Source organism: Panthera tigris, chromosome E2 (assembly GCF_018350195.1).
Source record: "Panthera tigris isolate Pti1 chromosome E2, P.tigris_Pti1_mat1.1, whole genome shotgun sequence".
In the NCBI taxonomy this organism is placed as follows: domain Eukaryota; kingdom Metazoa; phylum Chordata; class Mammalia; order Carnivora; family Felidae; genus Panthera; species Panthera tigris.
Genome location: NC_056674.1, coordinates 5,007,108 through 5,032,049, shown reverse-complemented (window position 1 = coordinate 5,032,049; position 24,942 = coordinate 5,007,108). Strand labels below are relative to the sequence as shown.

Below are 24,942 nucleotides of genomic sequence, written 5' to 3'. Positions count from 1 at the left end.
TCAGGTGTCCCCAGCGATGAACCATTTATAAAGAGTTATGTGCGTGGCAGTGCAAACATGTTTGATAAACATTTGCTCTTTCCTTTTTCATTGCATGTAGATATAGTTCCTCCTTGAGTTGTAAAGCCCCACCCCCTTCTCCTTCATTCCAAATGGCATATAAGCATCGATTGCCTGTCTTTGAGCCTCAAATCTTTGAGGTTCCCATCATCAAGAAATTTTTTTTTTTGTCTTTTGAACCTGCCTGATGTCAGTTTAATCGTTAGACTGGCCAAAGAATAGAGCACAGATGAAGGAAAATGTTTCCTTCTCGTACACATTCATCCTGTTGTTGAAAACTGACCTCTGTTCTTCAGAGCTAAAATATAATGTGAAGACAGAGTTTGGGCAAAAGAGGAATAAGAGCTTTATTGTTTTCCCAGGCAGAAGAGGCTGAAGTAGGTTAAGGCCTTCAACATTGCAAGCCCACCCAGAGGAAGGGGCTGGGGATTTTTATAGGGAAAAACAGGATCCATCTTGTTTTGACAAGAGTTGTTTTTGTGCTACAAACATTGGTCATCATATTTCCAGTTTGGTACTGTTTGGTTAAAAGAAAGGGGGGGGGGGTGGTTAGGAAGGAATGATGGGAGGTTTCCCCAAGAAAAAAAAGGTTACTAAGTTTAATAGGAAGCTTTGTTGATGTTTTAATGTCACCATTTTGAATTGTTCAACTTTATGCTTTTAAGTGGTTTCAATTTCAGGCAGCAGCACAACTGTCTTAGATCACTCTATATTTTACTGTGAGAAACCACTCAATATTTTCTAGAATGGCCAAAATAAGGAAAAGAGGATAACACCAAATTTCAGTGAAAATAATGAGGAATTAGAAATCTCAAATATTCCTGGAAGGAGTTAAAAAATGCATTCAGTTGGGAAAACTGTTTAGCAGTGATTTAGGAAGTAAACTTTGCTACTGAATGGGAGCATTTTACCATTCCAAAAAGTGTCTCTTTGGCATAAGGATTACTTTAAAGGAGCAGACAAAGGAAAAGGTCTGAAACCCTTTTGAAAGAGGCATTTGCATGTATAAGGGAAAGCTCCCTGTGGAAGGGTGTCTCCCACTGCATAGAAGAAAGAGGGAGGATGTGTAAATCTCCAGAAACTCTGATCAGTGGAGAAGGCATGGATTTAAATATGGACAAAAACCATAGCTATGATCATGCTTTTTGTCTGGTCAACTTCCTAAATACTTCCCAATAGGATCACTTGTGGAATTTCAAAAAATGATCATATCGTCCCCCCCCACACCAGATTCTGTCAATCAATGTTTGTTGAAACAATGGTGTTGTTTTAATTAAGTGCTCCAGGTGATTCTAAAGGAATCCAGCATGAAGCACAAAGGTTTCCCAACAATTTAGGAGGGGTGAGTGCAGGCTTTGGCTCTAGGAGAGGTGCCAGGGTCTCCTCTATAGGAGTTGGAGAGGATCAAGGCCGTGTAACAAAGTGTGCCTATGGTGTAGCAGCATTTGTGGGGTGTAGTGGCATCTGTGGGAGGAGAAGCATCTGTGGAAAGGAGAAGAGGAAAACTCAGAGGTTGGCATCCAATTAGGAGCTCAAAAGGTTCTGAATAGCTTTTTACACAAAGGAGTAGGAAGTTGGGCCTTTTCTACATTTCAAAGTCTGGCCTGCAGGTGATCGGTTTACAAGTGTAGAGGCTGTGTTAGTGGCTTGGAAGACATTTTCTGCTGATGCAGCTGTGAGATCTCCAGCAAAATCTTCAGAGAAGAAACCCAGGGGACCAGGTGAAAGAAGAAATGGCCAGTTCTCAGGTAAGCTGTGCATCTGAGGGCAGGGACCCTGCCCTGTTTTTCTCTTGAAGGCCCATGCAAACTGAAATCGCAAGTGTTGGTTTTTCTTTTTTTTTTTTTTAATTTTTTTTTTCAACGTTTTTTATTTATTTTTGGGACAGAGAGAGACAGAGCATGAACGGGGGAGGGGCAGAGAGAGAAGGAGACACAGAATCGGAAACAGGCTCCAGGCTCCGAGCCATCAGCCCAGAGCCTGACGCGGGGCTCGAACTCACGGACCGCGAGATCGTGACCTGGCTGAAGCCGGACGCTTAACCGACTGCGCCACCCAGGCGCCCCAAGTGTTGGTTTTTCTAGTTCTGAGATTTCTGCTTTATTTTTTCACCCAATTTTTAACCTTTTCAGATGATACTCAAGATTAGGTTTGTAGAACACTCTTCCCTTGTATCGCTGAGCCTTCTCCCCCTTCTCCAACTCCAAATTAAAGTTCTGCAAGTATTGAAAATATTCCCTTTGTGAACGATCCACAGGGGAAGGCGTTGAGTCCAAGATTCCTGTTGCTGGTGGAGTCTGGTCCTGCATAGCACTCAAGGAAAACCGTTCCCATTTAGGTCAGATCTGGATGCTTAATCACCTCTCTAGAGACCAGGATGAAGAAAATGCACAAATACACAGGATAGATATGAGGTCCGGATTAACTCCAAAGTTGTCAAATAAAAGGAAGACTCTTGCTGCTTAGAATGTTAAAAAGATACCCCATTTTCAGGTTGTTTCATTACAATTTCATTTCAATTTATTTCATTAGGTAGATTTACCGAGTGATATGCAGAAACCATCCCATTTCAACTGGAACAATCTTTCTTCTGGCAAAGTTTCTCTTTGCCTGTAGTTTCTGATGAAAGGAACAGAGGTAAAAGAAATGTCGATAGGATTAAATTTTCTTACAGTTTGCCATCCATTGATAAACACTAGATATAGGCAGAATATAACATTGCTCAAGGAATTCAGAATTGCCTTCATGTGAATGCTTTGCCAGAGGCAAAAGGGAAGCTCAGCTTGAGGAGAGCCAGACTGCCAGTATCCTGTAAGTCTTCTTGACTATCTGAAAATGCTTTAGAAACTTCTTTTATCTCTATGCCTCCAACTTAAAGCATACCATCAGTGTCTCCTCAAATCCTACTGCAGCCCTTGGCGCCCACAATTCCTCTCCCTGTGCTTTCATGAAAACAGCTTTTTTGACCAAAGAGGTCTCCAGAATCCTTTCTTGACCACTTGCTCCCAACCCACATCCCACCCGTTGCCACTGGACAATGAAGGCTCTCACCTTTGTGTAGTAGAGATAATGACTTCTGGGAGTGGAGGTTCTAAATCACTCGGACCTCCATCCTGTAGACTGTTAGTTTACTCCACATTCTTGATGCAAATCTATTCTTCTATTTAGTTTGTATTTTCAGAACAGGAAAAGAAGAATCCCATAGTTTACATGCTTGCATCTTCGAATCCTGAAACAGAATAGAGCAGAAATGAGGATTGAAACAAAAGCTTTTAATGAAACAGTATATGGTGGGATCATCAAGCACAATGGTCAAGAAACAATTCTGGAGATGTTAGATGATGCAAGATAGCTTATTGGGGTAGCACAGAGACTGGACCTGTGGGCAGAGAGAGCCATACGGTGGCTTCATGAAGCTTATATGTCCTGGGGGGAAGGGGAGCTGCACGCAGTATTAGATCACAAATGTTCCTTTTATTTTTTTTAAGTTTATTTACTTATTTTGAGAAGGAGACAGAGCACGTGAGGGGGGGAAACGGGGAAAAAATGGGAGAGAAAGAGAATCGCAAGCAGGCTCCACATACTCAGCAGCATGGAGCCCTCCTGGGGGCTCAAACTCATGAACTGTGAGATCATGACCGAAACCACAACCAAGAGACAGAGGCTTAACCCGCTGAGCAACTGAGGAGGCCCTTCCTTTGAATTTCTGAGTGTAAAACTGCTGCAGGATTTCTCTGGTGATTACCATTCAGTTCAAGGTTACTTATTGAGATGTACAGGCAGTCAGGAGACCCCTTAAGAATGTAGCAACCAGCACTTACTTGATGCTTATTAAAACTCTGCAGGCTCTAGGTCAGGCTTCTCTGGTGGAGGTGCACATTTTCCTGTTTGTATCCCTCATCATACTAGATCCAGAAATAATAGCTGGTTTATGTATATCATTCAATGTGTTTGTGTTGACAGTGTGAATAAAAGACCTAAGCATCATTATCCAAAACTAGATTTATGAGTGTAATGTCATTGAAGATGTTTCTTAGTTTCCACGACCATTTTCTTCTCTTCCCTTGTTTCCTGTAGTTTGTGTGAGAGACGGGGAGATTGAGAGAACAAGTGGAGAAGGCGCAGAGAGAGAGAGGAAGAGAGAGAGACAATTTAAAGGCAGGCTCCCTGTTATCATCGCAGAGCCCAATGTAGGGCGCATACACAGGAGCCTGGAGATCACAATCTCAGTCAAAATCAGAAGTCAGATGCTTAACTAAGTGAGCCACCCAGGTGGCCCTCCACTCTATCACTTTTAATATGTATATAACTGCTTTCTAAATGTATGGGTGTGTGCATGAAGTGTAAAACAGGAGATCAATTTGGTGTGGACACTTTCTGGTTTCCATCATTCTTTTCACCTTTCACACGTGTTACTAACGTTGCTTTAGGGTCCCGTCTGGATATTGACCACTGTGTCGTTTTAGATCAACTCTAGGTCAGATAACCCAGGTTAAAACGGAATCTCTTCCATGTACTGGATGCTTGACAAAATATCCACAGAGAAATAGAATAACCTGTTTCCTCTCATAGATGATAATTGTTTATAATTATGATTATTATTCATTTTCCATTAATTTATGAAAAATGAGTAGATGCTATCTACTAAGTAGGAAATGCTCAGAAAGGCTCCTTGTTGCCTTTTTTGCTATTCTAGTAGAACCTGTGGTTGTTATAAAACCCATTTAGTTCCAAGTACTCCATGAGTTCCTGCCTTTGAATTCTTGCTCTTTGTTATTCAAATATCTATTCCCTGGCCAATAGGCTAATGTCTTGTCAGCAATGCAGAATCTGGGGGCACTTGGGTGGCTCAGTCAGTTAAGCATCTGACTCTTGATTTCGCTTAGGTCAGTAGCTCATGGTTCCTGAGATGGAGCCCCAAGTCAGGCTCTGCACTGTCAGTGGGGAGCCTCCTTGGGATTCTCTCTCTCTCCCTCTCTCTACCCCTCCCCCATTGCTCTCTCTCCCCCTCTCTCAAAATAAGCATATAAACTTAAAAAAAATAAAGCTCTTCAATGCACCATTGTGAAATTGTAATTCATATTAGAATATGCTACGTACATTGTAACACACCCAGACTTTCCATCTAAGAAATAGACGCCAGGTATACTACGTGATGTGAATATAGTATTTAAAAATATGGATGCCTTTGTTGATGCCTTCATTTTATAAATTCGCTTGAATAAACACAATATTTACACTGGTTCTTACCTCAAAGTAAGAAAATAGATGAAAGCATATCATTGTGTTGAAAAATGTCTTCCTGCGGAAAGCAGGAAACTCCTCAAAGTCAGAACCAGTTTTCCCAATATACCTAAACAAACAAGAATTCACTTCTTGGTGAGTCACAGATAGAATCCATACCAGCTGGGGTTGTTACACAAAGGAAATGTGATTTTCAACAGTTAAGGAGATCACAGGGAATCACTTCCAAAGCAGAGACCCCGGGAAGGGAATGGTTTCATATATAGTCAGGGTGGAGAATTAGAGGGAGAGCCCATCACCTTATGTAAAGGTGCAGATCAGGTTACACTTGGGCCTGAAGAAAACAGTTGTATACAGGGGGGCCTGGGTGGCTCAGTTGGCTGAGCATCCAGCTTCAGCTCAGGTCATGATCATGCAGTCTGTGTGCTCGAAATCTTGCGTTTTGTGAGTTCGAGCCCTGCACTGGGCTCTGTGCTGGCAGCTCAGAGCCTGGAGCCTGCTTCCAATTCTGTCTCCCTCCCTGTCCTTCCCCTGCTCCTGCTCTGTCTCTCTCTCTCAAAGATAAGTAAATACACATTGGAATGTTTACTTTTTGAAAACAAGCAGTTCCATACCTACTCTGGATGTTACATAGTAAATGAGGTTTGTGCTCGCTCTTAGGTGGAGAGTTTAGTATTATAATGAGGTCATGGTAACAATCCTCTCCCCATGGTTGGCACCACTGTCTACCTGCTTAGGAGTGAGTCAGGGGATGAGCTCAGACAGGGTGGGTATAAGCTCTTTCTCAGATGACATACCTTTTGTTGTATACTTTCTGTTTCCATCACAAGAGACGATGGCCCTGGGGTGTTGTTGCCTGAAGTAACAGATAAGGTTGAAAGAACAAGTGAAATAAAATGAGGGACTAAGGGCAGTGGGTATCAACAAGTAAGCAGTGGAGGTCAGGTCTTGGGGTCCAGCTGGTGACATTAACTCCCTCTTGCATCTTAGGTACCATTATGAATGCTGCCTATGGCTACTTGGTAACTGTGGTATTTGTTGCAGGGACTGCTGACCTTCAGGGATGTGGCCATAGAATTCTCTCAGGAGGAATGGGGATGCCTGAACCAGAGTCAGCGAGAACTGTACAGGGATGTGATGTTAGAGACCTATGGACACCTCCTCTTCTTGGGTGAGGATAACTCCTTCCAGACTTCCCAAACCACACTCGCGGGTTTGTTCCTTCCTTGGAAGACTGTCTCTTGGAAACATCCTCTTTGCATGACTGGGATTCAGATCCCTGCAGTCAGAGAAAGAAGTCGAGTTTGTAGATATAGAGAAATATCTTCATGAGGTTTCCTTTCCAGCTGTAGATTCCCCTTCTTTACGGTGAGGTGAGAGCATCATCATCTGTAGATGAGTGGTAATTGTAAACATTGAGTGGCATAAAATGGTACTGCCCACTGAAGCTCCCAACTGCTACTGATTCCTATAGTGGTAGTACTTGGACGTGAGGTCATGATGTGAACGTTGGAAATTCCTGTCAAGTGTACTAAAGAGGCTTGTGGGCAACAGCATTCAGAAACCATTTTCTGGAATTCTACAATGTCCTCTCTCGTGTACTGAGCACAGTATTGGCGTGACAGAATCTGAGAAACAGGTATGTTCTTTTTTTTTTTTTTCTGATAATCAGGCCTCATTGTGTCAAAACCACACCTGGTCATTTTTTTGGAACAAAAGAGGGAGCTCTGGGATGTGAAGAGAAAGAAGACGGTAGCCTCACCAGCAGGTAGGTGGGCATGAACAAAACAGATGACAGTGGTGATATGCAAATATTTAAAATATGGCTCAAGTAGCTCTCCTTGAATGGAAATTAGTTTGGAAGCCCAGTTTTATGTCTGTCCCACTCATAGCGGGACATCAGCTTTCCAACCCGTCATACTCTTACATTCTCGAAGGATTCTTTGTTCTGCTCCAGTGATGGTCCATCACATCCACAGTGAGTGCCAGGAGACTCCCCTTGTGCGTTGAGTATCTCCAAAGTCTGAAAGCTTCTCCTTTGCTTTGAAGGCCCTGGAGAATTCTCCATATTCTGAGAAACTCTATTGTAAGTCATTCCCAGTTTCTGTTTTCGTGAGAAGTGTGTCATAGTAGTGGTGGACAGAGTGGGTTTTGGTGTCCAAATCCCAGGAGCACTGGAGACAGGGATCACGTGATTTCCGGTTTATGCTTTCCAATGTTCCTGAGGCTATAATCTTTTTCTTTTATTTTAATGTTTGTTTTTGAGAGAGAGACAGAGAGAGGCAGACAGACAGAGCAATTGTGGGGGAGGGGCAGAAAGAGACAGAGACATAGAATTTGAAGGAGCCTCCAGGCTTTGAGCAGTCAGCACAGAGCTTGATGTGGGGTTCGAACTCACAGACCACAAGATCATGACCTGAGCTGAAGTTGGATGGTCAACCAACTGAGCCACCCAGGCGCCCCACTGATGCTTTAGGCTTAATCATACAAAACTGAGATTCAGTAATTCCCTCAGATAAAAAAGCATTTTCTAAAATGAGAAAATCTCATGCTCTATTTCACTTCAGAAGCTTATTTTTCTTATGAATGATAATAAGAAATTTCCAATTTATGTCTTCCATTCCTCAATGGTGAAATAATTTGTCCATGTGTATTCGAATATTCCTACCAACATTAATGCCACAGGGGAACTAGAACACTGAGAACTTAGAACTCACAGCCTACCATAAAGACTCAATGGGTACGTTATTTCTCAGTAACTTCATAATTTTCATCTTTTTTCTTGTATAATAGAAACTTCCTGTGCCTTTGTCATAAATGTTTTCACTTTCTGCGTGGCTCTTTATGAGATTCATTTCTGACTTATTAGATGAAAATTCTGACATGGCATGTGCATCATGAGGTATGAGGTAGATCATTTGGGTTGACCTGTTGGTCTTGCAGAGTTTTCCTGATATCATTTAGTTACCTGTTCTCTCTTCTTCCTCCATAAGTCTCTCTAAGATGATCATTTGAATTGTTTGCCATGGAATAGTGGCTTGATATTTGAATAAAATGGTTATTTTCCTTTTCGGTGTTAGACTGTGATTTACATATTTGTTCTGGACATTTATTTCACAGCTGTCATTCTGTGTCCTTTGAAGAACATTAGCCACCTGATCCCAGTGTCACCCATTACAGGTTCCTTACTTCCTGTGTGCTCTCTGCTGGATCCCTCCACTAGAAGGTTGATATTTTTTCTCTGTTATCATTAAGTATATTTATGGGAAGATGTGCACTAATCATCTCATTTATTCTGGAAGCTTCCTCCTTCATTTCACCTTGTTTGTTGTCTGCTTTGGAAAATGAAGGTTTCCTCCTATGTTTGCTGTAGGAATTGCTGTTTAAAGTAGAGATTGTGAATGAAAGTTCTGCCCTGTAAACTTCCATTTTATTCTACCCTCATGTCCCATAGATACTCTTCCTTATCTCTTTTCTGTTGCTGCAAATAAAGAAAATGTGTATCACATTAGTTCAAATGCCTTAAAATTGTGAATGTAATCCAGCACAAAACATAAAGGAGACCTAGACTTTTAATGCTATAGAAGACTCAAAAACAATACCTATTGGTATTTCTTTTTTTTTTTAATATGAAATTTATTGTCAAATTGGTTTCCATATAACACCCAGTGCTCCTACCAACAGGGGCCCTCCTCAATACCCATCACCCACCCTACCCTCCCTCCCACCGCCCATCAACCCTCAGTTTGTCCTCAGATTTAAGAGTCTCTTATGGTTTGCCTCCCTCCTTCTCTAACCTGTTTTTTATTTTCTTTACCTCCCCCATAGTCCTAAGTTTCTCAGGATCCACATAAGAGTGAAAATACATGGTATCTGTCTTTCTCTGTATGACTTCTTTCACTTAGCATAACACTCTCCAGTTCCATGCACGTTGCAACAAAAGGCCATATTTCATTCTTTCTCATTGCCAAGTAGTAGTCCATTGTGTATATAAGCCACAATTTCTTTATCCATTCGTCAGTTGATGTACATTTAGGCTCTTTCCATAATTTGGCTATTGTTGAGAGTGCTGCTATAAACATTGGGGTACAAGTGCTCCTATGAATTAACACTCCTGTATCCCTTGGGTAAATTCCTAACAGTGCTATCGCTGGGTCATAGGGTAGCGCTATTTTTAATTTTTTCAGGAATCTCCACACTGTTTTCCAGAGCGACTGCACCAGTTTGCATTCCCACCAACAGTGCAAGAAGGTTCCCGTTTCTGCACATCCTCGTCAGCATCTATAGTCTCCCGATGTGTTCATTTTAGCCACTATGACTGGTGTGCGGTGGTATCTGAGTGTGGTTTTGATTTGTATTTCCCTGATGAGGAGCGACGTTGAGCATCTTTTCATGTGCCCGTTGGCCATCTGGATGTCTTCTTTAGAGAAGTGTCTATTCATGTTTTCTGCTCATTTCTTCACTTGATTTTTTGTTTTTCGGGTGTGGAGTTTGGGGAGTTCTTTTTAGATTTTGGATGCTAGCCCTTTGTCTCATATATCATTTGCAAATATCTTTTGCCATTCCGTTGGTTGCCTTTTAGTTTTGTTGATTGTTTCCTTTGCTGTGCAGAAGCTTTTTATCTTCATGAGGTCTCAATAGTTCATTTTTGCTTTTAATTCCCTGGCCTTTGGGGATGTGCCAAGTAAGAAATTGCTGCGGCTGAGGTCAGAGAGGTTTTTCCCTGCTTTCTCCTCTAGGGTTTTGATGGTTTCCTGTCTCACATTCAGGTCCTTCATCCATTTTGAGTTTATTTTTGTGAATGGTGTAAGAAAGTCATCTAGTTTCAACCTTCTGCATGTTGTTGTCCAGTTCTCCCAGCACCCTTTGTTAAAGAGACTGTCTTTTTTTCCATTGGATATTCTTTCCTGCTTTGTCAAAGATTAGCTGGCCATACTTTTGTGGGTCTAGTTCTGGGGTTTCCATTCTATTCCATTGGTCTATGTGTCGGTTTTTGTGCCAATACCATGCTGTCTTGATGATGACAGCTTTGTAGTAGAGGCTAAAGTCTGGGATTGTGATGCCTCCCGCTTTGTTCTTCTTCAACAATATTACTTTGGCTTTCGGGGTCTTTTGTGGTTCCATACAAATGTTAGGATTGCTTGTTCTAGCTTTGAGAAGAATGCTGGTACAATTTTGATTGGGATTGCATTGAATGTGTAGATAGCTTTGGGTAGTATTGACATTTTGACAATATTTATTCTTCCAATCCATGAACATGGAATGTTTTTCCATTTCTTCATATCTTGTTCATTTTCCTCCATAAGCTTTCTATAGTTTTCAGGATACAGATATTTTACACCTTTGGTTAGGTTAATCCTGGGTATTTTATGCCTCTTGGTGCAATTGTGAATGGGATAAGTTTCTTTATTTGTCTTCCTGTTGCTTCATTATTCGTGTATAAGAATGCAACTGATGTCTGTACATTGATTTTGTATCCTACGACTTTGCTGAATTCATGTATCAGGTCTAGTAGACTTTTGGTGGAGTCTATCACGGGTTTTCCACGTGTAGTATCATGTCATCTGCAAAAAGTGAAAGATTGGCTTCATGTTTGTCAATTTTGATGCCTTTGATTTCCTCTTGTTTTCTGTGTGCTTATGCTAGCACTTCCAACACTATGTTAAACAACAGCGGAGAGAGTGGACATCCCTGTCGTGTTCCTGATCTCAGGGAGAAAGCTCTCAGTTTTTCCCCATTGAGGATGATATTAGCTGTGGGCTTTCATAAATGGCTTTTATGATGTTTAAGTGTGTTCTTTCTATCTTGACTTTCTCAAGGGTTTTTATTAAGAAAGGATGCTGAATTTTGTGTAATGCTTTTTCTGCCTCTATTGACAGGATCATATGGTTCTTATTTTTTCTTTTACTAATGTGATGTATCACGTTGATTGATTTGCGAATGCTGAACCAGCACTGATGCTCAGGAATGAATCCCACTTGATCATGGTAAATAATTCTTTTTATATGCTGTTGTATTCGATTTGCTAGTATCTTATTGAGACTGTTTTCTTTCATATTCATCAGGGATATTGGGCTATAGTTCTCTTTTTTTACTGGGTCTCTGGTTTAGGAATCAATGTAATGCTGGCTTCATAGAATGAGTCTGGAAGTGTTCCTTCCCTTTCTACTTTTTGGAGTAGCTTCAGAAAGATAGGTATTATCTCTGCTTTAAATGTCTGGTAGAATTCCCCTGGGAAGCCATCTGGCCCTGGACTCATATTTGTTGGGAGGTTTTTGATAACTGATTCGATTGCTTCTCTGGTTATGGGTCTGTTCAAGCTTTCAATTTCTTCCTGTTTGAGTTTGGAAGTGTGTGAGTGTTTAGGAATTTGTCCATATCTTCCAGGTTGTCCAGTTTGTTGGCATATAATTTTTCATAGTATTCCCTGATAACTGCTTGTATTTCTGAGGGATTGGTTGTAATAAATCCATTTTCATTCATGATTTTATCTATTTGGGTCATCTCCCTTTTCTTTTTGAGAAGCCTGGTTAGAGGTTTGTCAATTTTGTTTATTTTTTCAAAACACCAACTCTTGGTTTCATTGATCTGCTCTACTGTTTTTTTAGATTCTATATTGTTTATTTCTCTCTGATCTTTATTATTTGTCTTCTTCTGCTGGGTTTGGGTTGTCTTTGCTGTTCTGCTTCTGTTTCCTTTAGGTGGGCTGTTAGATTTTTTATTTGGGAATTTTCTTGTTTCTTGCGATAGGTCTGGATTGCAATGTATTTTCCTCTTAGGACTGCCTTCGCTGTATCCCACAGCGTTTGGATTGTTGTATTTTCATTTTCATTTGTTTCCATATATTTTTTAATTTCTTCTCTAATTGTCTGGTTGGCCCATTCATTCTTTAGTAGGGTGTTCTTTAACCTCCATGCTTTTGGAGGTTTTCCAGACTTTTTCCTGTGGTTGATTTCAAGCTTCATAGCATTGTGGTCTGGAAGTAGGCATGGTATGATCTCAATTCTTGTATACTTATGAAGGGTACAGTCTTTAATTTAAAGTCTAGTTTGTCTGATATAAGTATGGCTACTCCAGCTTTCTTTTGAGTTCCAGTAGCATGACAGATAGTTCTCCATCTCCTCACTTTTAGTCTGAAGGTGTCCTCAGGTCTACAATGAGTCTCTTGTAGATAGCAAATAGATGGGTCTTGTTTTGTTTTGTTTTGTTTTGTTTTCCATTCTGATACCCTATGTCTTTTGGTTGGAGCATTTAGTTCATTTACATTCAGGGTCCTTATAAAAAGATATGGGTTTAGAGTCACTGTGATGTCTGTAGGTTTCATGCTTGTAGTGATGTCTCTGGTACTTTGTTTCACAGGATCCCCCTTAGGATCTCTTGTCGGGCTGGTTTAGTGGTGATGATTTCCTTCAGTGTTTGGGAACAACTTTATTTCTTTCTATTCTAAATGACAGAATGGCTGCATAGAGGATTCTCAGCTGCATATTTTTTCTGTTCACCACATTGAAGATTTCCTGCCATTCCTTTCTGGCCTGCCAAGTTTCAGTAGATAGATCCGTCACGAGTCTTATCGGTCTCTCTTTATATGTTAGAGCATGTTTATCCCTAGCTGCTTTCAGAAGTCTCTCTTTATCCTTGTACTTTGCCAGTTTCACTATGATATGTCATGCAGAGGATCGATTTAAGTTACGTCTGAAGGGAGTTCTCTGTGCCTCTTGGATTTCAATGCCATTTTCCTTCCCCAGATCAGGGAAGTTTTCAGCTATGATTTCTTCAAGTACACCTTCAACACTTTTCCCTCTCTTCCTCCTCTGGAATCCTAATTATGCGTATATTATTGCGTTTCTTCATATCACTTAGTTCTCTAATTCTCCCTCATACTCCTGGATTTTTTTTTTATCTTTTTCTCAGCTTCCTCTTTTTCCATAATTTTCTCTTCTAATTCACCTATTCTCTCCTCTGCCTCTTCAATCTGAGCTGTGGTCGCCTCCATTTTAATTTGCACCTCATTTATAGCATATTTTAGCTCCTCCTGTTTCTTAATCCCTTGATCTCTGTAGCAATAGATTCTCTGCTGTCCTCTATACTTTTTTCAAGCCCAATGATTAATTTTATGGCTTTTATTTTATTTTATTTGTTTGTCAACATTTAGTTAATTTTTGAGACAGGGAGAGACAGCATGCACGGGGGACGGTCAGAGAGAGAGGGAGACACAGAATCTGAAACAGGCTCCAGGCTCTGAGCTGTCAGCACAGAGCCCACGCGGGACTCGAACTCACAGACCGTGAGATCATGCCCTGAGTGAAAGTTGGATGCTTAACCGACTGGGCCATGCAGGCACGCCTATTATTTTAAATTCATTTTCTGTTATATTGCTTATTCGTTTTTGATCAGTTTGTTAGCTGACACTACATCCTGGCATTTCTTTTGAGGAGAATTCTTCCGTTTTGTCATTTTGGATATTCCCTGGAGTGGCACAGAACTGCAGGGCTCTTCCCCTGTGCTTTCTGGGGTAACTTGTGTTGGTGGGCGGGGTCGCAGTCAGACCCGATGTCTGCCCCCAGCCCACCGCGGGGCCACAGTCAGACTGCTGTGTACCTTATCTTCCCCTCTCCCAGGGGCAGGACTCACTGTGTAGTGGTGTGGCCCCTGTCTGGACTACTTCCACACTGCCAGGCTTGTGGTGCTTCCTCTGTGGGATCTGGCGTATTAACCGGGGTGGATCCGCACGGTGCACAGGGGCGAGAGGGGCAGGTTCAGCTCACTTTGCCTCTGGTGCTCCAAGGTCCGCTGCGGGAGGGGCCCTGCAGCACTGGGAGGGAGGCAGACCCTTTGGAGGGATGGTTCCACAGAAGCACAGTGTGGGTGTTCATGCAGTTCAAGCAAGTTCTGTGATGGGAACTGGTTCCCTTGGAATTTTGGCAGGTGGATGGGTGAGGGAGTTGGTGCTGGCCAGCACCTTTGTTCCCTGGTGAGCTGAGCTCTGTCCTCCAGGGTTCAACAACTATTCCTCCCATTATTTCTAGCCCTTCTGCTCTCCGAGAAGAACTGTTGACTTATGACATTCCAGATGTTATGTCCCGCTTGGCTGTCAGAAAACACTCAGTACAGCCCCTCTACATTTGCAAGTCAGACTGGGGGCTCTGCGTTGCAGGGCAGGCTACCCCTCCACTGCCCTGGCTCCCTCCCACCAGTCCATGTAGTGCACACCGCCTCTCCGCCCTTCCTACCCTCTTCTGTGGGCCTCCTGTCTATGCTTGGCTCCAGAGAGTCCATTCTCCTATTCTTCTGGCAGTTTTCTGGGTTATTTAGGCAGATGTGGGTGGAATCTAAGTGATCAGCAGAACGTGGTGAGCCCAGCATCTCCTACACTGCCATCTTCCCCTCCTTCTGTCCTCCTCTGTATTTCTGAGTTTATGTGTTTGTGGTGTATTTGCAAGTCACAAAAACCTTTCTCCACAAATAGATGTATAATCTGTATGTTATTGAAAACATTTCTTAGTTTCAGGGAGAGTAAACATTTTTCATTCTATCACTTTTATTCTTTTGTATTCAATTGGTAATTTTTGTATTTTATGTGGAATATTCACTTTTCTCTTTATGTTACTCAGTTTCATGGTTTTAATATATTTGCATCACCATCACCACGTTGAAACTTTCGGTAAACTTACTTTTAGGATTGTCTCTGTAAAATGGTTGGTGTGTTCCTCTTAGATGAATTTAAAGTCGGATAATCTGGATAAAGACACATATTATAGTATTATTGCAATTTTGCCAGATATTCTTTTGAAAGATGAAAAACAACACTATTGTTCTCATAGATTACTGGGATAGATGGGTGAATTCATGCAAAACTGTTAGAATGGTCTGTACTGTGTAGTAAGTGTTTAAGGAGAATGGTTGCTTCTGTTCATGATATGAGGCTTAGTAATTTCCTCATTCTTCAAGTTCAAAGTCCTCCATGATTTCTTCTGTGCTTTTTTTTTTCTTGGAATATAGAAGTGTGGCTCTTGAAGTGAAGATGTTGGCATGAGTTTCAGGTTTGTGAGAAATGTAGAAACTCAGACCCCACATAAAATTGGAAATCAGAATGTGAGTTTTAAGAAGATGCTCTGTTCGTTTTCATACATCACACTGACAATGTCACATTGACATTGAAGTGCACACGTAGCTCACCATCATTTTTTTATTATTCTGTGTCTGTTTTCTTCTGTAGTACATTTTGACAACTGATTTTGTGGTATGTTGTAAATTAGGAAGTTTGGTGCCACCAGAATACTCTTTATGTTTCAAGATTATTGTGGGTATATATTATTCCATCCATGTGAATGTTCCATTTGATTGTGATCTTTCTGCCAAAAATGTCATTGGGAATTTGATGGAGGTCACATGAAATCAGTAGATCACTTTGAATATAGCGACAGTTGGATAATTTGAAGTATTCCAATGTAAGAACATGGATGTGTTTTCACTTACTTCTTCTTTCAATTCCTTCACAATATTTTATAGTTTTCTCTGCACCAGTTTTGACCTCTAGCATTATGTCAAGTCTTAAGTAGTTTATTCTTTGTGATGCTACTGTAACTATAATTATATTTGGGGGGGGATTGTTTTTTGTTGTGTATACACCATGAATTCTTATTTGTTGGGTTTGTGATCTCCAATTTTGTAAAATTTGCTTGAGTTTTAGCAGGTTTTTCGAAATGAGGATTCTTTAGGGGCACTTGGGTGGCTCAGTTGGTGGAATGTCTGACTGTTGTTTTTGGCTCAGGTCATGATCCCAGGGTCATGGGATCAAGCCCTGCCTCAGGCTCCACACCTAACATGCAGCTTGCTTGAGAGTCTCTGCCTCCCTGTGCCCCTAACCTACTTGTACACACACTCTGTCTCAAAAGATAATAATTTAAAATTAAAAAAAAATAGGGATTCTTCAGAGAAGAAGATAGTATCGTGACAGACTAGGAGTACCCTACCCTCATCACATCCCACAAACACATCTAGCTAACCACCAAACCGTCCTACGTATCCCAAAAAGCAACCTTAAGACTGACAGAGGAATTACCCAGCTGATGAGAGAAGAGGCACATCGAAGATTGTAGGAAGTATAGAGATTTGGCTGGGGGAGCAACAGATTACAGTGCTGCTGAAAGCAGGGAACTGTGGTTGTGGAGAAGGAAGAGAGAGAGTGGAGCCCAAGAAAGAATGCACAAGGAGAACATTTCCCTAATGTCATTGTCTTGGAAAAGGAGAAGGCCTGCATTTTGTGCTTTCTTACAAATAGTGTGGCTTCAAGCCTTGAGTTTGGAAGTCGGCGGAATTAGCTTGGAAAGTCCAGGAGGGTACTGCACTGTCCTGGACAGAAGGTAGGTTCACAACCTGGGGGTAGACAGCATGGAAACAGCAATGTGAAGAGCATTTGGGGCACAGATGAGTGAGATTATTTGATATTCTAGGGGCCCTTCAATGAGGTGCATGATGGGGAACAAAGGAGCTGACTGGTTCCATTTCCTTCCCATGTTCCTCAGCATGAACACAGAGCACTCTGAGAGAAAGGGCTCAGCGGGGACACTGGCTGCCTGCCTTGCTTACAACAAGCCCCAAGCCCCTATGCTCTGGTGGAACTGCCCTTCTCAGTCAAGCCTGACTCAATCCCAGCAAGGTTGGCCCCTACCTCAGGGGACCTGCATAATCTGCTGCCCACACCACATGTGACCACACAGTTCTGCATGGCCTCAGTTCTGGTGGAGTTGATGTCCGGTCTCATCTCACAAGCAGACCACAGCATAACCAGTCAAAACTCGCCCCATTGAGGACAGGGTCCAAACACTGGCAGGAGAGCTTCTGCAGACCACTGGCGTCAAAGATAGAGCAGGAGACATAACTGGCTATTTTAACATACAGAGGGTGGTGGAGATGTAGACAAAATGCCAAGATGGAAGAATTTTTCCAAAATGAAACAACAAGATATGGCCGTGGCCAGAGATTTCAGTGAAACACAGTATCAGTAACATTCCAAATGGAAAATTGAAGGCAACTGTCATAAGGATTCTCACTGAGCTTGTGAAAAGAAGACAGCAGTGAGGCTCTTACTACAGAGATAAGAGGCTTAGCAAAGGAAGAGTGATGTAAAATGCAATAAATGAGATAAGAAATGCACTTGATTCAATGAACAGCATGTTGGAAGAATGAGAGCAGCAAATTGGTGGCCTTAAAACAAAATAATGGAAAATAGTGAAACTTAAGGAAGAGAGAGACAGAGAGACAGAGTAGAACTATGCAACATGAAATAGCCTTAGGAAATCAGGGACTCCCTCAAAAGTGATGAGATTTATATTACAGGGGTCACAGAAGAAGATGAGCAAGGGGGTCAGAAAAGTTACTTCAGGGAATAATAGAAAAAAGCATCCCTAATCAGTTGAAGGAAACAGACTTGTAGATTCAGGAGGCACAGAACTGCATCGAAATCACCAAAAGGAGGCCAACACCAAGACATCTTGGAATCCAATTAGCAAACTATGGTGATAATGACAAAATCTTAAAAGCAGCAACACAGAGGAAGTATTTCACCCATCCTGAAAAGCATAAGGCCAGCTCAAGATTTCTCAACAGAAACTTGGTAACCCTGAGGGAGGGACATGACAGATTCAAAATGCTGAAAGGGGAAAAATAGGCAGCCAAGAACAGTCTATCCAGGAAGACTATCATTCAGACTAGAGGAGAGAGAGAGATTTCCAGTCAAACAGAAACTAAAGGAGTTTGTGACCACTGGAACAGCCCTCCAAGAAATGTTTAAGGATAGTCTTTGACTTCAGAGGAGAGACCAAAAGTGAGAAAGACAAGAAAGTATCAGAAAACAATCTCCAGAAACAACGCCAAAAGTAATAATAAAATGGCAGCAAATAGGTATCTAGTCAATAATTCCTTTGAAGGGAAATGTACTATGCACTGCAATCAAAACACATAGGGTGTCTGAATGGATTAAAAAAAACCCAAACCGGTTAACCTGCTGCCTACAAAAGACTCAATTTAGACCTGAAGTTGTCTGCCAGTTGAAAGTGAGGGGCTAGAGAAACGTTATCATGCAAATGGATGTCAAAAGAAGGCCAGTGTAGCAATATTTATATTCGACAAGCTAGCCTTTTTTTTGTTTTTGTATTGTGGTTATGTCCTCTTGGGTACCAGGGTAATGCCTGCCAGCTAGAATGATTTTCAATGGGTTCCCTGTATTCTATTATTTGTAGAATTTTGATGAATTTTATCAGCAATTGCTTTTTTAAAAAAATATAATGTTCTCCATTACCTTTTTAATAACTATTTATTTTGAGAGGAGAGATAAGAAGGAAGAGGTAAGGAGAGATAGAGATAGAGAGAATCCCAAGAAGGATGCCCACTATCAGAGCAGAGCCCAGTGTGGGGCTGGAACTCACAAAGTGAGATCATGACCTGAGCCAAAACCAACAGTTGGATGCTAAACCAACTGAGCCACCGGGGCATCCAAGGAATTACTTGTTTAAAAGTTTGGTCCATTGACCAGTGAAGGCATGTGGTCTTGGTCTTTTCCAAATTGTCTAATATGTTAGTGTATGTTTGCTTTAGGAATCGTTTATCACACTATATGTTTCTGTGTGTAACTGTTGCCTCGTTTTCTTTACCATTTTTCTTTTTCGTTGGTGGGTTTTTTTTTTCACTGTAAATATATTTAAAGTATTGTCAAGTTTGTTTGTTGTATTGGAGAAACGGAATTACTTTCAATGTTATGTTTATTTGGGTCTTCATTTTACCTCTTTCTTATTTTTCTTTAGCATTTCCTTTTTCTTCATTCTTTTGTTGATTGAGGTGTAATAAAAGAAAAAGGTGAAATACAATAATTAACTCAATCATTTATAGCATAAAAAATTGAAAGTGGAGGGTCTAGTAGAAAAATTAGGAAAAAATGAATAATAATGATTACCAAAAAAAAAAGTTTCCTTGGATTTTGTATAGATAATGTCATCCTCTAACAGCGATAATTTTGCTTTTTCTCTTCCAAGTTGTTTCCATTTTAGAATTGTTTTAAGTTTATTTATTTTGAGAGAGTCAGAGTCGGGAGAAGCAGAGAGAAAGGGAGAGAGAGAGAGACAGAGAGAAACCCAACAGTCTCTGTGCTGTCAGCATGGAGCCTGATGCGGGGCTCAAACTCACATAGTGCCAGGTTGAAAACCAAGAGTCAGACAATTAAGTGAGCCAACCTACCGCCCCCAATTTGGTTTCTTTTTATGTATTTTTTTCCTAATTGTTCTGAATAGTGCCAGTACTGTGTGGAATGGACATGGGAAAGTTGCTTCAATATCTTATTTGTGATCCTATAGGAGGAGCTTTTGGCCTTCTCATCGATTCTGTTGGATTTCAGCTTTTCACACATACATGATCTTTATTAGGATGAAGTAGTTTCCTTGGATTCTTCCTTATTGAGTATCTTTAATCATGAAATGGTGTCCAATATGCTCACTTCCTGTCCCGTATCAATTAAGATAATCCTCTCTTTGTGATCTTTAGTCTGTAATGTGCAGTCCCAACTCGATAGTTTTCCATATGGTGAAACACTCTTGAATTTCAGGAAGAATTCCCAGTTGATTATGTCGTAAAATGGTAAAATGTGCTTTTGATTCAGTTTGTTTTTCATTTGTTTATTTGTTTTGAGAGGGAGAGGAAGGAAGAGGACAATGGGAGGGGCAGAGAGTGAGGAGGAAAGAGGATCCCAAGCAGGTTTTTCAGTTTGTAATGAGCTGGACATGGGGCCTGATCTCACGACTGAGGTCATGACCTGAGCTGAAGTCAAGGGTCGGGTGCTTCACCAACTTAGCCTCCCAGGCTCCCCTATTTGCTTAGTTTTATGGCGGACGTTGCATGAATATTCCCCACAGATGGTAATTCATAGTCTTCTATACTTGTAGCATCTTCCTTCAGCTTTGATAACCTGTTAAGGCTGGTATGGTCAAGGGTTTTCATAATCTCCCTTCTCTTCACTCCCTAGAAATGTCTGGGGCGATTTCAAGTACTTTGTCATGTGTGTTTATGAATTATTCTGTGAATTCATGTGGCATATGAGTTTTCCTTGCTGGGAGTTTATTTTTTTAATTTATTTTTAATTAAAAAACCATTTTTAATGTTTTTATTTATTTTTGAGACAGGGAGAGACAGAAAGAGACAGAGCATGAGCAGGGGAGGGTAGGAGAGAGAGGGAGACACAGAATCCGAAGCAGGCTCAAGGCTCTAACCTGTCAGCACAGAGCCCGATGAGGGGCTTGAACTCATGCACTGTGAGATTATGGCCTGAGCTGAAGTCTGATGCTTACCCAAGTGAGCCACCCAGGTGTCCCATTGGGACTTTATTTATTACAGTGTTAAAGTACTTAGTAGTTGTAGATCTGTTGACTTTTTTCTTTTCTTTTCTTTCTTTTTTTTTTTTTTTTTTTTTTTTTGAGTGTGAGAGTCAGTGAGTGGGAGAGAAAGCAGAGGGAGAGATAGAGAGAATCTTAAACAGACTTCGTGCTTAGGGTAGAGCCTGATACGGGTGTCCATCACATGACCCTAAGATCATGACCTGAGCCAAAATCAAGAGTTGGATGCTCAACCGACTAAGCCACCCAGGTTCCTCTTTCATTACATTTTTTTCTCCATGATGATGTCAGGTAGGTTATACCTTATTTGAAATAGGTACTTTTTTTTTTTTTTTGGATACCTATTTGTTAGCATGTAATTATCCTTTTTCCCAATTATGATTACTTTTATTTCTATGATATCACATGTATTGTGTCTTGTTTTAGTTCTTCACTTCCGATTTTAGGTGAACTTCAATTTTTCTTCCTTACTTGATGGTGTTATAGGTCTGTCCAATTTTTGGGTTACTTCTGAAAACAAACTCGTCCTGTTGTTTTATTCCTACTTTTGCTATATCGTATTTTCATAATTTCTGTTTGACTTTTAAATTAAATGTGCTTCCTTCTAAATTTTGGCTCATAGGGTAATTTCCTGATTCTTTGTGACACAGGAATATGATTTGTGCTACACCATTAAACAAGTACAGAATGATCTATTAGGCTACGTTTTCACATTGTGTGTAATCTTCTGTGTCAAGGAAGAATGAAGTCCCGATGAATCCTTCTCAACCATCTTCCTGACATTCTCAGACTGATTTGAAGGTTGTATATTAGAAGTTGTCAGTACCTTCATGTGAAAGTAGTAATTGGAATGATGTTCCTTTTTTTGTTATTTGCTATCTTTCAGCTATATCTTCACATGGCACCCAGAGCTTCCTGCCAAAGCCATGCATAGAAGCCTCTTCCCAAAATGTGTCACTGGGTACATGGAAACATCATGCCCTTGAGAATTTACACTTAATGATAAACTGGGACAGTGGTAGAAAGAATGAAGCACATCAGAAGTTTCATGAAGGACGTAGTCCAATTGAGATGACTGCCCATAATAAGAACCTCATGGCCCCAAGTGATGAAGGACATAAAACATCTTGGAAAACCGCCCTTTTTACACCCACTATTTGTGCAAAGCAGTGTGCATCTGTAAGCAGAAGTTCCAATCAAACATGCAAACATACATATTTGTGCAAAGAAAATTTGGAAGATTTGGAAAATTACCTCATCCACACTGAAAACAATGCTGTGAACCATTGTGAAAGTGGGATTGGATTGACCTTTCAGTCAAATATTTCTAAAACTCAGAGATTCAAAAATGAAGATAAAAGGCCTAGGACGTCTCAGTTTGGGAGGTGCTTCACAGAGGAGGTGACCCTGCAACATTACCAGAGCATTTTCAATGGAGCTACGCTGGCTCAATACAGTGAATCTGAGGCACAGTCTAACCAGGGCTCTCATGTTAGCAAACGTCTGAGGACTCTGCAAGAAAACCATTTTGAATCTAATAAAGATGAGGAAGTGTTTTATCCAAACTCCAAATATACCAATAGTAAGAGTACACAGAGGGGAGAAATTACTTCTAAATATGATGAATGTGGGAAAGCTCTGAAGCAGTCCTCCAGTATTGCTGATCATCAGAGGATTCATGGGGGTGGAAACCCATACACATATAATGAATCTGGGAACATGTTTAATCAATCATTAAGCCTAAATACGTATAAGACAAGTGGTACTGGAGAGAAAAGGTACATTGGCAAGGAATGTGGCAAAACCTTTGACAGGCACTCGAAACTATCTCAACATCAGCAAACGCATACTGCAAAGAAAATTGACAACTGTGAAGAAGGTGGTCAAACCTTTAAGGATGGGTCATCACTCCATGCAGACAGGCGAATCTGTACTGCACAGAAACCTTACAAATGTCAGCAATGTGGCAAGGCCTTTAGCCAGCAATCATTGCTTACTCAGCATCAAAGAATCCACACTGGAGAGAAACCTTATGAATGTCAAGAATGTGGCAAGGCCTTTAAATGTCACTCATACCTTATTAAACATCACAGAATGCATACTGGAGAGAAACCTTACAAATGTCAAGAATGTGGAAAGGCCTTTAAGCAGCAATCATCCCTTACTAAGCATCACAGAATACATACTGGAGAGAAACCTTACAAATGTCAAGAATGTGGCAAGGCCTTTAGCCACCGATCATCCCTTGCTCAGCATCACAGAATACATACTGGAGAGAAACCTTACAAATGTCAAGAATGTGGCAAGGCCTTTAGCCACCGATCATCCCTTCCTCAGCATCACAGAAGACATACTGGAGAGAAACCTTACAAATGTCAAGAATGTGGCAAGGCCTTCAGCCACCGATCATCCCTTCCTCAGCATCACAGAATACATACTGGAGAGAAACCTTACAAATGTCAAGAATGTGGCAAGGCCTTTCCCCAGCAATCATCCCTTAGTCGACATCACAGAATTCATACTGGAGAGAGACCTTACAACTGTCAAGAATGTGGCAAGACCTTTAGCCACCCATCATCCCTTACTCAGCATCACAGAATCCATACTGGGGAGAAACCTTACCAATGTCAAGAATGTGGAAAAGCCTTTAACTGTTCCTCACAACTTACTGAACATCACAGAATTCATACTGGAGAGAAACCCCACAAATGTAAAGAATGTGGCAAGGCCTATAAAGTGTACTCACAGCTTACTCAACATCACATAATTCATACCGGAGAGAAACCTTACAAATGCAAAGAATGTGGTAAGGCCTTTAGCAGATACTCAACCCTTTTTCTACATCGCATAATTCATACCGGACGGAAACCTTACCAATGTAACAAATGCAGCAAAACCTTTAATTTACCTTCAAGGCTTACTCAGCATCACAGAATCCATACTGGAGAGAAACCTTACCAATGTCAAGAATGTGGTAGAGCATTTATGCGGCTATCATCCCTTACTCGGCATCACAGAATGCATACGGGAGAGAAACCTTACAAATGTCAAGAATGTGGAAAGGTCTTTAGCCAGCGAAGAACACTTACTCAGCATCATGTAATTCATACTGGAGAGAAACCTTACAAATGTCAAGTATGTGGCAAGGTCTTTAGCCAGCAAGCATCCCTTAGTCAGCATCAGAGAATTCATAGTGGAGAGAAACCTCACAAATGTCAAGAATGTGGCAAGGCCTTTAGGTTGAAGTCAAACCTTAATTACCATCACAGAATTCATACTGGAGAGAAACCTTTCCAATGTCAACAATGTGGAAAAGCCTTTAGGATTAAGTCAAAACTTAAAGTCCATCACAGAATTCATACTGGAGAGAAACCTTACCAATGTCAGATATGTGGCAAGGGCTTTACCAAATGCTCAGAACTTCATCAACCTCACAGAATTCATACTTGAGCCAACCTTACCAATGTACCGTGTGCAAAAGGCTTTAATCACCAATCATCCTTTATTCAAGATTACAGAAATCATCTTGGAGCAAATGTTACAGAGTTTAAGACTGTGAAGGAATTTTCCCCCCACTTTTTAAAAAGTTTTTCTTCGACAGAATGAGTGGGAGGGTGCAGAGGCAGACACACACACAGAAGGAAAAGCAGGTTCCAGGCTCCAAGGTTTCGGCACAGACAGCTGAGAGCCTGATGCAGGGCTCCAACCCATAAACTGCTATATCATGACATGAGGTGAAGTTGGAGGCTTCACTGACTTGAGCCACCCAGGCACCCCAAGAGTGAGAGAACTCTTAAGGAGGGGTCAACGCTACTCCACATCACAGAATCCACATTGAGGATTAACGATACCCAAGTAAACAAGGTGGCAAGACTTTAACCAATGCTGATCCCTGATTTCTTGTCAGAGAATGTGTTATAGAGATGATTTTACACAAAAAAAAAAAGAATCTGGGAAGCCCTTTAATGGTGCTCAAGCCTCATTCCACACCACCAAATTCATACTTGAGAGATACCTTACAATTGTAGAGAATGTGGTGAAACGTTTCACTTGGCTCAAGCCTTACTCACCATCACATTGTTCATACATAGGAGGAACATTGAAAATGTGATGAATGTGGCACACCCCTAGGTGGAAGTCCTAACTTATTCAACATCATAATTCCCGTATCAGAGGAAATATCTAAAATGTAAATTGAATGACAAAGATTTCAGCTGGAATTCAATCCTTATTCAATATCTCTAAATGCATGCTGAGT

General features: G+C 41.0%; 1 protein-coding gene across 1 annotated transcript; it reads left to right on the top strand.

Moving 5' to 3' along the window:
• Positions 1–3,310: 3,310 nt before the first annotated feature.
• Positions 3,311–24,290, top strand: LOC122234241 (zinc finger protein 345-like). The gene is given in 4 exon segments (XM_042970004.1): positions 3,311–3,403; positions 6,349–6,475; positions 6,977–7,059; positions 22,356–24,290. Coding segments are annotated over 4 exon segments (2,238 nt in total).
• Positions 24,291–24,942: the final 652 nt, after the last annotated feature.